Source organism: Camarhynchus parvulus, chromosome 17, assembly GCF_901933205.1.
Source record: "Camarhynchus parvulus chromosome 17, STF_HiC, whole genome shotgun sequence".
Lineage (NCBI taxonomy): Eukaryota > Metazoa > Chordata > Aves > Passeriformes > Thraupidae > Camarhynchus > Camarhynchus parvulus.
In genome coordinates, this window is record NC_044587.1 from 7,622,544 (window position 1) to 7,637,050 (window position 14,507).

The window sequence follows — 14,507 nt, forward strand, 5'->3', positions numbered from 1 at the left end:
GCCTGGGAAGCAGAGGCTGTGCTGAGCATGAGGTCCTGCCCTGGCCCAGCACCTCCAGCAGCAGCTGTAGGCAAATCACAGAGTGTGCAAGTGGTGGCTTGGATCCACTTCCAATCCAGTTTTCAAACTGATGCTTTTGAAATCTCTCTCTGCTGATGAGGTGACAAGGGCTGGGGCGCAAATGGGGAGAGGCTGCTTCCAAAAATCAAGAGGTGTCCTCACCTGGATCCTGAGCAGGGCTGTGGGCAGCTCTGCCAGCAGCTGGGTCATCTCAGCTTGCACCAGAATGGGCTGTGCAGCCTCTGGGCTCATTGCTGAGCTGTGCCCTCTCCTTGCTATGGACACACTCACCAAGTGGTGCATCCACAGCCCTGGAGAAGGAACCTTGTGTGGTATTTGTTGTTATCTTGAAGGAAAGTGGGGTGCTGGCACAATGATGAGGGGGCTGTGGGGGATGCAGTGCAGTCAGAGCAGCAGCAGGGCAGCCCCCAGGTCCCGGGGGATCAGAGGTGCCCCAAAGATGCAGGCTCCAAGCACTCCCTGCTTGGGCAGTGGAGACCTGTTGGCGGTCTGGGACAGTTCTTGGTCATCTCCATCAGTAGAGGGGGGTCTCATTTGGACACCTGATATTCCCAGTCTGCATCCAATAAGAGCAGCTGAATCTTCTGGGCCAGCCAGGTCTCCCTGTGTTTCACAGCTTCCCCACATCCCTTATGAAACTTGGGGATTCTGTCCCACCCAGCTGCTGTTGATGGTGATTCAACCTTCTCATCCAACTCCTCTCTACACCCACAACAGCCCTATTTTCCACAATACCAGCAGTTTCGCTCCTAACTCTACTAGTTCTCTTCTTACTAACTATCCTCGGGGTAGCAGTAGCAATAATCCAAGCCTATGTCTTTGTGCTCCTACTGAGCCTCTACCTACAAGAAAATACCTAATTCTCAATGGCGTACCAAGCACATTCTTATCACATAGTAGACCCTAGCCCCTGACCCATCCTAGGAGCAGCTGCTGCTCTCCTAACCACCTCATGTCCTACCCCACGATGGTTTCACAGTGGGTTTCCAAGCCAACCAATATTGAAAAGAAATGATGATGGTTTCAGCAGAGGAGCATGGCAGGTGTGATGAGTGATTCCAGGGAGGAGAAGTTCCCAGGGAGAGGGTCTATGCAGGGCTTTGAGCAGGTTTTTTGGGAGGTTCCATCTTCTAGCCAAATGAAGCCCTGTGCCAAACAAGGTGTGATGGGAACCCTGGGGTGTGCAGACCCTTCTTGAGTCCCATCCTTGTTTTCCATGCCCGCCTTCCCCGTGCTGGTTCTCCCCTGCCTCCTCTGACAAAGCCCTGGGTACAGCTTTCCCTTCTGGCCCCCCACCCACCCGTGGCTGTGTGTGCCTTGCAGGTTCCATGAAGAGCCCTGTGAACAAGACGGCGCTGACGCTGATCGCGGTCAGCTCCTGCGTGCTGGCTGTGGTGTGCGGCTCGCAGCTCTCCTGCCCGCTGACCGTCAAGGTGACGCTCCACGTCCCCGAGCACTTCATTGCTGATGGTAAGACCCTCCTGTCGTGGCATGGCATTCCTGTTGTGGTAATAGTTAGCATTGACTCCATGATTCCAGAAGGCTGATCCATCACTTTATTACTTATTAAGAAACTCATTTCTGTGGCACTCACATTTTCTGAAAAATCCCTTCACCCAGGGTTTTTCTCCTGGGAAGCTGAGGGGCCTCAGAGAAAAGGAAAACCAATTCTTATCTCATTTGCTTCTCCTGTGTTGTGCTCATGTGGGAATGTGTTTGGAGATTGTTTACCCACAGGTGATTGTTCCATTGGATTCTGCTGGGAGTTATTTTCACTCTTTGGGCCAATCAGGGCCAAGCTGTGTCAGGAGTCTGGAAAGAGTCAGGAGTTTTCATTACTATCTTTTTAGCATTCAGTAAGTATCCTTTCTGTATTCTTTAGTATAGTTTAATATAGTATTCTTTAATATAATATGGTATCATAAAGTAATAAATTAGCCTTGTGAGAACGTGGAGTCAGATGCATCATTCCTGCCTTCATCATGACATCCTGCAAATACATTACATTGCCCTTACAGACAGTCTGATACAGTTAGACCAGATTGGTCAATCCATCCAAACACCATCACCATTGGACAATTAAGAAACTACCCTTTGGTAAGCAAATCTCCATAACTCATTCCACATGTTCACAACAACAGGTGCAGCAAGTGAAGATAAGAATTGTTTCTCATTCTTTTCTCTGATCTTCTCACCGCCTCTCCCAGCACAATGCCTGGGAAAGTTGTTCCTTGCTCTCTGTGGCCCCACCCTGCTGCTGCCCCTCTGGGTGTGTTTGGGACGTGGAGATTCCTCTCTTTAGGAATGCCCCAGCTGTGTTTGACTGCAAGGATCTCCCTTTCCACAAGCACATCTGCGAGCCTGAGGCCAGAATCTCAGTCATGTCAATTAATATTATCGTTGTTATCATTGGTGCTAATTGTGTCTGATGGATATTTCTGTTCTCCTCCAAACCCGCTGAGGAGCCCTGGGAGCTGCACAGACAGGCAGCAGCAGAGCTGTTTTGTCCTGCAGCAGCAGAGCTGCTCATCCCAGCCCTTGCAGCAGCATGGAGGGAAATTGCTGGGGTTTGAGCAAAGGCACAGATGCTTTGATAAATTAGACAAGTGCTGCTGTCACTATTTATTGCTTTCTCCAACTGGGCTCCTTGCATTTGTTGTGTTTCACTGACCTTTTCTTTATAATGTGCAGTGAGCGTCGAGTGCAAGTTTTCAGTAACATGAGGGCAAATTTCATTTTCTTCCAGCAGACAGGACCCATTATTCAGTCAGTTCCAATTCCTCAGCTCCTGCACTCGTCTCACTGCTTGGGGCATGCAGAGGGGGCACTTTCTCTCTGTGAAAGTGCTGCATGCAGCCAGTGCTTCGCCAGCTGCTGGGGTGTCCTGGTGCAGCCAGCCCTGGGACAGGCCCCTGCTTTGGGAGCTTTGGAGTGGAGGGCAGCTCTTGGGGGATTACTATTTTGGGGAGGGGGAGATGGTTAAAGACACACAGTGGCATGAGAGCTGCAGGGGCCAGTGGAGAGGGGTTGAAATCATCACCCCATGGCAGAATGGGAGTCACCAGTGTGTTTGAAGTGGGATTAGCCCTGCTAAGAGTGGTCACTGGGTAGCTGGGATAGCCCAGGGGTCACAGCTTGTAGGAAAGAGGAGGAGAACATCTACTTTGTGTTCACACACTGGAGGAACTGAGCATGAGTTCAGTCGAGTGGAGACATGAAGATAACATCAAGGTGTGGATGCCACATCCCTGGAAGTGTTCAAGGCCAGTTTGGATGGAGCTCTGAGCCACCTGGTCTGGTGGAAGGTGTTCGTGCCCATGACAGGAGGTTGGAACAAGAGGATGTTTAAGGTCCCCTCCAAGCCAAACCATTCTGTGATTATTTAAGGATTTGAAACAAGGGACTTGTCTACACCTTGGTTTTAATGATTGTCCAAGCCACACATGAGCGTTTGAAATCTTCTCAGATGGTTTCAAGTAGCTGGAGAACAGAAACTCCTGCACTTGGGGCATGAGGCTGCTCCAGTGCTAACTTGTGTCCCCTTGGGATGGGCACTGGCCAGTTCAGCACTTGGACTGGGAGCTCACTCTGGTTCTGGTGCTTGCTGAAGGTCAGCCAGGAAGGCAGGGATGGGGACAGGACCTCAGCATCCTGCTCCCAGCTTGTGGTTCTGGCCCTGGGAATACAGTGTGTCCTGAAAAAGAAAATAAACAAAATGCAGTGAGACTCCGCAGAATGAAAGTGGAAAGCTGAACCTGTGCTTGTCACCAGGAAAGGGGTGGCAATGCAAATTATGCAAATGCAGGGAACACTCAAATGAAAATGACAATGAAATACCAATAAAACAGATTAATATCCTTGAAACTGGGGGAAATGGGATGATCTCCAGTCCCGACTTAATGACTTTTCTGAAGAGAAAGTGGCAAGAGGACTGGTAACAACGGTTTGGAGAAGAATTAAAATGAGCTTTGTAATGAAACTGTAAAATATAATTACAAACTGCGAAAACTTTTTAAATATTTTTTATGAGAAACAGTCAAATTCTTCACACAGAAGCAGCCAAGACATTTTGCAGTGGCTATCACTTTCCCTGAAATCTCAGCATTTTATGCGATGACAGTCTCTTGCTTGGGAAGAGAAAAAGCTCTTAAAGTTGTCCCTTCTTTTTGAATAACAACAAATCCCAAGGTGCCGCCCAACTGGCAGCAAAGTATTACAAAGCGTTTAAAGACATCACAGAACTGAGCTGGGTTGGGAAATTTCAATTAAACCCGGGAAAAGTCTGGCTGGATGTATTTGCCAAGGCTCAGCACCTGCAGTTTGATGCTGATGGAAAAGAGGGGACCTGCTCCTCCCTGGAGATCTCCCGTGGGGGATTAAATGTGGTTTTTTACAGGGGGTTGGCATCAGCATCCCTGTGCCATCGAGGTGACAACAGAGCTGACGTGTTTGGCCTGGCAGAGTCTGGGAGCTTTGATCAGTCTTGCAGCAGCTTCTGGCGTGGCACCCGATGGTGGCACCGTGTCTCGCGGGTGTCTGTGCGTGCTGAAATCATCTGGTTCCCGAAGCTGTTCCCTTTGGGGCTGCACAGGATGATAAACCAGGCTCTGGGAGAAGGCAGCCATGGTGCATTCACAGGAGATGTTCCCACACGAGGGAGCGGTGCCCTCTCTTTCCCTTTTGAAATGTGGAGTTTCAATAGGCACCAGGAGCCAAGGAAAAGCTGAAAGCGGAGCTGCTACCGGCACCTCTGCAGGAGAAGCCAAACAAAGGCAGAGGCTGAAAGAAATCGCTCTCCTAGACGATGAGAACTCGGCTTTGAAGGAAACTTTAAATAGATGCCAGCCAGTTCTGCTATGCCAGCAGCCAGAGCCAAGAAAAGAAAGAGGGGGGAAGCCTCCCCAAATGTCTCCAGCTTTGGAGAAGAGCAGCTTTCCCTGCTGCAGCAAGAATGGCGTTAGAGAAATCAGCTCCAGAGCCTGCTGGAGTGGCAGGGTGGGAAAGGGGAGGGGAAGGACTGGCACCAGAAGCCAACTGGCAGCCAAGCTGGGAGGATATATTCCAAGCAGCAGTTCTATAATAACCAGCCTGTCTCTATTGGCCTTATTTCTCCCTCGGTTTGTTTTCTTGCTTTGTTCATTTGATGGGGTGCCCCTGCCTCTCTCCCTGCTGAGCAGTTACTGCCTGGTTTGCACAGCTGCTGTGCCTTCACTTCATGGAGCAGCTGGATCAAGGAGAGCCTGCCAGGAGCTGCCGTGGTCGGTGGGGAGGGCTGGGACCTCCTGCTTCCCAGAAACGAGTTGGTGCCTCTAAATCCTCCCTATTCAAACACAGTGCTTGGAGCATCCTCTCCTCCCTTCTGCTGCTCCAGGGTTTGTGTTTCGAGGCAGCCCCTGCCCGTGCTGAGCAGGAGGAATTGTTCTGGTTTCAGAGGTGGCTCAGATTTATGGAAAGAACTGTAGTGCCTTTTATGAGGATATGGAAATGCAAGGCATTATTTAGAGGACCCTTTAGCTGTGTCAAAGGGGGGAAGAAAGGAAAGAGAGTCCCTCCATCTGAGTAATAAAACCTCTTATGAATATGGGAGCCACTCAGCTCTACATTCAATAGTTGTTTTTTGGCTTTGTTTTTTTTTTTCTTGTAAGTAATAATTCAAAAAAGTAGAGCTGGAGCAATGGGAATGGCTTGCAGGGAAGGCAGGGTGGAGGAAGATACTCTGGAGGGCTCAGCCTGGAGTACGTCCTTGCTGCACAACAGTATGAAATATAGTATCAATTAAAGCTTCCCGTTTTTACAGCCTGTGAGAGGTTATATACGGTGTGGGTGGATGTTTGTACTTCAGTGGGAGAGGTGGGTGAGATCCTCCAGTGGTGCAGAGGGAAGCAAGAGCTGAGTTTAGCGAGGGGCTTGTAGGGCTTTGTTTTATAAGTGGAGATAAAACAAAGGGCATAAAGCAGGTTTTTGTCAAAGACATTTCAGGGCATTTACAGCCTTCTTCCCTCCTCTTCTGAGGTGTGAGCCAGGGAAGTTGTGATGATCCCTCTGCTTCTTGCTGGGCTGTGGGATGGGTGTAGAGGGATGCACAGAACTCAGTGTGGGCAGGCAGGGATCCTCTGTGGGATCAGAGCTCAGTGTGGGCAGGCAGGGATCCTCTGTGGGATCAGAGCTCACTGTGGACAGTGTCCCCACCCTGATGAGCTGCCCGTGTGTTGGCTCTGTCCCTCCTGCAAGTGTGGATTCCTCTCCCAGTATGAACCCTGCCCTGAGAGCAAACCCAGGTCACCCCTTGCAAAGCCAAGACGTCAGCTGAAGTGGAATTTCTACTCAAGACCATGTTTTGGGTTGGAGCATCTGACAAGATGGCAGAGAGAGGTGGAGGGAGCTGCTTTTTGTTTATTCTTTTAATCTCCTGCATCTGCGTCTGCCTGCCTGAACGATGCCGCGCTGTCCTTGCCACGCAGCTGATCAGTAATTGTTTCATCTGCAGATTATTTCCTACCTTCCCCCACCACTGTTTCCTCCAAGATGCTGCTGAATTGGATGCTGCTATTAGCAGCCTGTGTTAATTTTCCCTGAAGACTGCTCTGCAGACTGCAATTGTTGGGACTCACAACAACTTCTCGTTTTGGTTTTAATTAAATGTGTTGGTTTAAACTGTTTGTTTTTGACATTTCCTGCTCAATCTTCTGCAGCTCTTGGAGGTGACCAAGCATTGCCCTCAGGGCACTCAGGATGTGCTGCACATGTGGTCACACAGAGATGAGCCATGGGAGGTGGGGGACTGGCTGTGTCCTCATCCCCTTTGGCAGCAAGGAGAAGCTGGACACACTCTGATTTACAGGTGAAGCTCCCCAGGTTTGTACCAGGATGGAGAAAGAGATCTGGTCTCAAAGCTATCTCAGGTCAGACTGGGTGGAGCTCTGAGCAATCTGGTCCAGTGGAGGGTGTCCCTGCCATGGGAAAGGGGTGGAACAAGATGATCTTTAAGGTCCCTTCCAACCCAAAGCATTCTGTGATGCTGTGATCTTTTCAGGCTTTCAGGAAGATTCTGAATTTCGGGTCTCCCATGTTCACCAGCTGTTCCCAGATCCATAACGTCCCCTCTGAAATCAGCAGAAGGAACAGATTTAAAATATTTTTTTTCTTGTGCTGTTTTCTCCTCCCAGGGTTTTTGCTCTCTGGAGACCTGGGTCAGGGCTCTGACAGAAGCAACACTTTCTTGCAGACTCAGTGTCACGTCTGGCTGCTCCAGGCCCTGTGTGTTTCATGTAAGGTGGCCGTGTTTGGGGGCAGCTTTACAAATTGCATTTTATTTCAGCAGCTCGTAATCAGCAGGGTCACCTCGGTGCCTGTGTTACAGCTCACTCCTGCTCCCCTGTCTGCTTGCCTGGCAAGAAAATGCGAGCAAATGGCTGCAGTGTTACCAGACATGAACTCTAAATATTAACATCAATTTATGAACTGTATCAGCGTGGATCAAAGGGATTCCAAGACGGTTTTACAGCAAGAACGCTCCTTGCATGAAGAACTAATCAGGTTCTGGAGGCTGAAGTACATAATGATTGTATCGTGCCTTTAACAGGCTGGTGAACCTGCTCAGCTGCTGCCCAGCTCCCCTGTGCTGCCAGAGGCATTCCCAGCTCCTGGGGCAGGGAAGCCAAATGTTCTTCCTTCTCCTCTGCAGGACTGACTGGAGCAAAGCCAGTGGGATTGGCATTGGATTGGCATTGGATTGGTGTTGGCATTTGGATGGTGTCAGCAGGTGTGACCGTGTTCACAGGGGTCTCAGGTTGAGGGAAGAGACAAGGATCTGACTCCATGTTTCAGAAGGCTTGATTTATCATTTTATGATATATATTACATTAAAACTATACTAAAAGAATAGAAGAAAGGATTTCATCAGAAGGCTAGCTAAGAATAGAAAAAGAAGGAATGATAACAAAGGTTTGTGGCTCTGCTCTCTGTCTGAGCCAGCTGGGCTGTGATTGGCTATTAATTAGAAACAACAGCATGGACCACTCAAAGATGCACCTGTTGCATTCCACAGCAGCAGATAATCCAGGTTTACATTTTGTTCCTGAGGCCTCTCAGCTTCTCAGGAGGAAAAATCCTAAAGAAAGGATTTTTCATAAAAGATGTCTGCGACAAGCAGGAGCTGCTTCAGAGCTGGGGGTGTTGCATCCTGAGAGATGCTCCCTCCCCACAGGGGTGGTCACCTCCTGGCACCTGCTGAGCTTTACCAGCACCACTTACCCTCTGCTTTGGGAGGGATGGCACATCTTTGACCAGCCAACCTGCTCTCCCTCCCATAGACGGAGATGCAAACATTGAATTCTGCATTCATACAACAAGCTTATCACAGCTCCTCTGTGCTTTGTGATGTGATTAGATTTAGGCTGGATTTCCCTGAACCCTTTTCTGATATCTGGAGAGCATCACTGTTAGAGAGCCCTGGGCTGCAGCGTGGGAGTTGGGAGATGCAGAGCATTAAGGAGAAGATTTTTTGGTTTTGTTTTTGTTTTTTTCAGGAGTCTCATTTCTGTCTCAGCCACTACTGGCCCAGATGACTTCTGAGGACAGAGATGTGCTCTTACCAACACCTCCACAATTACTTTGTCTAAAGCTGCCATGGCAGCATGAGCTTGACCACAAGGCAGGGTGGGCAGATTCCTTCCTGCTTAAGTTTAGAAGTTGGCTGAGCGATCACCTGCCTTATAAATACATTTGTTGTTTGTCAGGAGCTCAGCCCTGGAGAAATCAAGACTTGGCTGACAAGAAAACCCAAAGAAAGAGTCTGTCAGAATGATCAAGGAAGTGTAATTTAACACTTAAATTGTAACCCTGCTCCTCCCACAGGAAAGGTGGTGCCACTTTGAGCTGTAATTGCACACAGACATCTACTGCTAATTGACTTGTGCTTTGCCAGGGTGGAAGAGCTCTGGCAGAATTTACGGTATTTCAAGGGGATGGAAGTCTCCAGGTTTGATCATCATTGGGTTGGGCAGATGACAGCTCATGGGTGCAGTTCATGTGCTGAAAATACAGCCTGGAGTCAAGCACTGTGAGATATAAACTGTGAGTGCTTCAGTGAGGGAGGACTGAATGAAAGATGTGTCTATTGTGCTGTTTTCTAATCTTTCTATTGTAACTTTCTGTTTAAGAACTTCACCTTGTTCAGTGAGAGAAATAGTTTAAAAAAAAAAAAGAGGAAAGAGGATTGTCTTGGATTTTAACCTGGTGTGATGCTGTCCCTGGATTCAAACTAGACTATAGAACTTAGAGTTTGACTTAAAACTATTTAGGTTATTCCCCAATCACGTGGTTTTGTGCTGGGCAGGAGAGGGATGGTGAAGCTGAGCACTGTGTCAGTCTGTGGGTGCAGTCCTGCCCCAAATCACATTTCCTCGCTTAAGTCAGTCCATGTGTGTCCTGGGCATCCAAAGTCTCTTCAGCTCTTTGGCATTTTCTGGGAGGAATTTCAGAAGCAGAAGTTTCCATGCCCTGGGCCCAGGACAGGAGAAGGATTGCTGATCAAGGGAAGAGCTGATAGGGGAGGAGTTGTCTCTTTGGGCAATGCTCTTTCAAGTTTAACAAGGGGAAAAAAAAGAGCTCTAAAGAAACCAAATGGGGTTATTCTTTGTACCTATAGAATGAAGCCAGAGGGATCATCTTTCCTCTAGTGTTTATAAAAACTATCTGTAACAGGATTAGAACTGTATGATAGCATAGGGCTGGATACATTAATAGCAACCTATAGTATGACCTCCCATTGCTTCCCAACACAAAATACTAATTTTAGATGAAAAGGAGTTTTGTTGGCCAAGAAACAGTGAATGGACCAAAGATGACAAAAAAGAGCAGAGGGAGGAATAAATAGATGTTCTTCAAAAAAAATTATATTTTGATCTTTTGCCTTGAAAAGAAAGAGAAAGGAAAAGCCAAACCCTTTTGGCTGCCTTTTGGGTGCTTTGTTCTTTTCCCTTGTTAGATATCTCTTCTGAGCTGTTTTATCCTGTTGTGTTCTTGAAAATGATTTTTGAAATGTCAAAACTTCAAGCCTCTTTTGTCAGGGCTTAAGCAATTCCACTGAACTTTGAAGGAGACCCCAGCATGAGAGACATGAACTTCTGACGCTGCCTTAACTCATCCAGCTTTGATCAGCGTGGGGAGGGAACGGGGGGAGTGCAAAACACACACACAGAAACCCAAACAAATCAATCCCCTGAGGGGCTGCTGGACCTTGTGGAGCTGGGAGGGGGCTGCAGCTGTGTCCTGGTGTTCTCCACACTGCTCCATGGCATTGGCTGGCTTGTAATCCCAACAGCATTTGAGGGCCATGTCCTGCTACGGGGTATTGTATTTGCAGAGAATGTCCCAACGAAGGCAGGAATGATGCATATGACTCCATGTTCTCAGAAGGCTAATTTATTACTTTATAATACTATATTCTATTAAAGAATACTATACTAAACTATACTAAAGAATACAGAAAGGATACCTACAGAATGCTAAAAAGATAATAATGAAAACTCCTGACTCTTTCCAGAGTTCTGGCACAGCTTGGCCCTGATTGGCCAAAGAGTGAAAACAACTCCCAGCAGAATCCAATGGAACAATCACCTGTGGGTAAACAATCTCCAAACACATTCCACATGAGCACAACACAGGAGAAGCAAATGAGATAAGAATTGTTTTCTTTTCTCTGAGGCCCCCTCAGCTTCCCAGGAGAAAAACCCTGGGTGAAGGGATTTTTTCAGAGAATGTGAATGCCACAGCTATGGGGTTCCTGGGAGGTGGTGCTGGGTGCAGAGCTGTCATTTTGTTTCTGTATTCACTTGGTTGGTTGATGACTGCTTTACCCTCTATTCAAGGGAGATTTCAGCAAGGCTTTGAGTGGGAAGCTTGAAATTTGTGGCCAGGAGGACACCTGGGATGTTGGCAGTGGGGACAGCAGGGTGGACAGTCCCTCCAGTGTCTTCAGCTGGGACCTGCTCTGGGGACTGCAGCTGGAGGGGTCCTTCAAATTGGGTGTGGGGGTGATTTAGTAGGGTCTGAGATCTTTGAGGAAGGTTTTAGGAGGCTGGTTTGTAGTGGCTTCCACCCCCCTTAAGTCCCACATCACTTCCCTTCCCTCCATCCATAGACTGCAGCTGTGGAAAACAAATCCAGCTAATGTTCCCAGCAAGCTGAAGATGTTTGAAACAGCTTTTGCTTGGAAAAATGTTAGTTCTTGGTAGTTTCTAAAAGAATTTGTTCCTCAATGTGCCCTTTCTGAGCTTTTCAAGGTGGTTTTGATATGTACACGATAGTGACTTTTGAAAAACTGTTTTCTATGTGTGGATTCTTTGAAAGTGAAGAGAAAAATTTTGTGAAAAGGCTTTGAAATCGTCAGAATTTTAGCTTTCAAAATATTTGTAGAGTGCCTTTTTCTGTTGTTTATTTCACAGGCAAGCTATAAAGGGATCAAGGTTGGGGTGTTTGTTTGTTTGTGTTTTCACTGGGAGCAAAGGTGATGAGGGTGTCTGTGAACGTCTCTCAAAATCTTACCACACACTCAGCTTCAGAGATGTGAGAGGTTTCCTTGCTGGAAGTTGTTCCCTCCCTCTTCTAAGGAAGGAAAGGGAAGAAAAGAAAGGGGAGGAAGGAGGGAAAGAAGGTGGAAGAAAATTAAAACCTTTAATTTCCACAGGTTTCATTTTTTTCAGACAAACCTCCATTTTACACTGAGCCTGAATCAGGAATTTTGGAGTGAAATGTTTTCACTGATGCTTTTCAAGCAAACAAACAAACAAACAAACCCCCTGAAAAACCTGATAATGAGGATAATTTCTCAATCAGATGTACTAAAATCAAAATACGTAATTAATCTTCAAAATACCTGGAGCCAGGGAAGGGACTGGGGCACAAGTCTGATGAGGAGCAGCTGAAGGAACTGGAGAAAAGAAGGCCTGGGGGGAATCTTCTCACTCTGTACAACTCCCTGACAGGAGGGTGGAACCAGGTGGGGCTTGGCCTTTTCTCCCAGGGAATGTTTAGGTTGGATATAAAGAAAAATTTCTTCAGAGAAAAGGGTTGTCCAGCCCTGGCACAGCTGCCCAGGGCAGTGATGGAGTCCCCATTCCTGGAGGGATTTAAAAGGTGTGTGGATGTGGCACCTGGGGACATGGCCTGGTTACCTTGGCAGGGGAACAGTGGGATTTGATGATCTGAGAGGTCTTTTCCACGTGAATGATTCCTTTTTGGGGAGCTCCAGAAGTCACCCCTCCATCACCCACCTGCCCATGTAGCAGGTCCTGGGCCAGGATCCTCTGCCAGCTCCAGCCACCTCCATCCCTCTGGGTACAGATGATGTGTCTGGTTTGTGTCGGGTTTACTTCTGTGACTTCCAAGCTGTGTTTTAACCAGAAGTGAGGTTCATTAAGTAGGGATTTAATCAAGAGCTGCTGGTTTTGCTCTTCAGTCCTTGGGTGCAGAGGGAGTTGTCTGTAGCTGAGTCTCAAAACAACCATACGTGCTTCCCAAGCCTTGCTCTTTATTAGGGAGCTGCGGAAATCAGGAGGAAAACAAAATTGACAGGTTACTACTTAGACACCTACATGTAAATAGTAAACACTCCCAAAGGGTGCAGGATGCATTTCTGTTTGGGAAAAGAAGCCAGCAATTGTTGTTATTGGTATGTAAGGCTATCTTTAAAAATTCATTGAAAAGAATAATTAGGGATAAAACCACGTGGCTCTAAGAAACTTCTTTGTGCTCAGTGTTTCTCTGCTTTGCAGTGGTGCTGGGGGGTTTACCCAGTGATTTACTGCTGCCTTGTGTCTGATTGAGATGTATCCTGCAGCCTTGGTGGGGCAGCTCCTGCCTTGCTGTGTCTCTGATGTCTAATTCTCATTTGCTTGAGCAGTCACTAGCTTGGCAGCCTCCATTGGCTTTGAGGGTAGACATGTGTCTGTGAATATGTTTATGGTATATAAACACTCTGAGTGTCAAAGACCTGAGTTTATGGGAAATTAGGGCTTTGGATGGTGCTGAGATCTTGGGATGCCTGAAAATGAGGTCACTCACTGGGATGCTTGACTCGAGGCTCTGCTTGTTTTATCCTTTGCATGGCTAATGTGGTGCAGGATGAGGGTGAGGAGGGCTCCCTCTTGCTAAGCATCAGGGATCCTCTTCTAAAGGAGATCCAGAGTTTGTGTTCAAGCAGGTTCACGTGGGGTGGCTGCTGCTGCAGGCTCATTGTCCTGCTTTTTAAATCTCTTGGCTTTCATCAAAGTAAGTTGGTGCTTCAAAGAACGGTGTCCTAGTCCTTTACTAAGGGCCATAAGCCTTACAGTTTCATGACAATAGGCCCTGGGTCTGTAGACTTGCTGTCCCTGGGTAATCTCTGAGAAGGATTTCGATCTTCAGACAGTGGTTGCAAATTTTGCCCACGTTGCAAGTCCTCAGACTTAGTGCAGGATCCCACAGCCACCTTTCCGCTACCTGGCAGTTCCCCTTGCCCACTCTTCCTTGCAGGTTTCTTCTCCCCTCTTTTTAGAGGCTTTTACCATGGTAAGTTTTGCAAAACACCACTTAATGGCAGAGGTTTTTTGGCTCCTCTCTGATCTGTGCAGCACTGTTATGGAGGCAGTCTTATAATCAATGTAATTGAAGATCAGAGTTAATGAGGACCTCTGTGCCTGCAAAATCCCCCAAGCGATGCTGGGCCTCAGATGTTAGATAAGGAAATGATTGGGCTGAACTGAAAATCTATTTGGCTAATTAGATGATGCATATTCCCAGATGCCAGTGGGGAAAAATACATTTCGCAAAATAAAGAAGCATAAGATTTCGTAAGAAAATATCTTTGGCAGGAATTCACTTGTAACTCGCAGGAGGGAGAGGGTGGGGGAGTGTCTGGTATGAGACAACTCACACAAGAAGTTGTGTGTTGGGCCAGTCAACACAAGGTGAACAGGCCCTGCTGCTGCTGCCCATCTGTGCCCTGAGCTCCAGGTGCCTCAGGACAACTCCTCCCTGAGCTGGGGCACTGATGCTCTGGTTACAGATCAGAATAATTGCACTGCTCCTCATTTCTGCAGAGACCTGGTGATCAAATCCCAGGGTAGGGAAGTGTCTGGGCAGAGGAGTTAGTGGACCATTTGCTGGAGCACATTGCTCTGGAGAGGAATAGTCAAATGAAGTTCTTTGGGACCAGCTGTCAGTGATGTCGCAGACATCTTTTATGAAAAATCTTTTTTTTTTTAGGATTTTTCCTCCTGAGAAGCTGAGAAGCCTCAGGAACAAAATGTAAACATTGATTATCTGCTGCTGTGGAATGCAACAGGTGGATCTGTGATTGGCCCATGTTGGTTGTTTCTAATTAATGGCCAATCACAGCTCAGCTGGCTCGGACAGAGAGTCTGAGACAGTTGCCTTTGTTATTA

At 47.5% G+C, this 14,507-nt stretch overlaps 1 protein-coding gene across 1 annotated transcript in view; it reads left to right on the plus strand.

The window, feature by feature from the left end:
- Window positions 1–14,507, plus strand: part of ASTN2 (astrotactin 2) — a 353,207-nt gene that overhangs the window by 125,488 nt on the left and 213,212 nt on the right. The window contains exon 6 of the mRNA XM_030961750.1: window positions 1,405–1,551. Within this exon, the coding sequence (XP_030817610.1) occupies window positions 1,405–1,551 (147 nt within the window). The remainder of the gene's footprint in view (window positions 1–1,404; window positions 1,552–14,507) is intronic.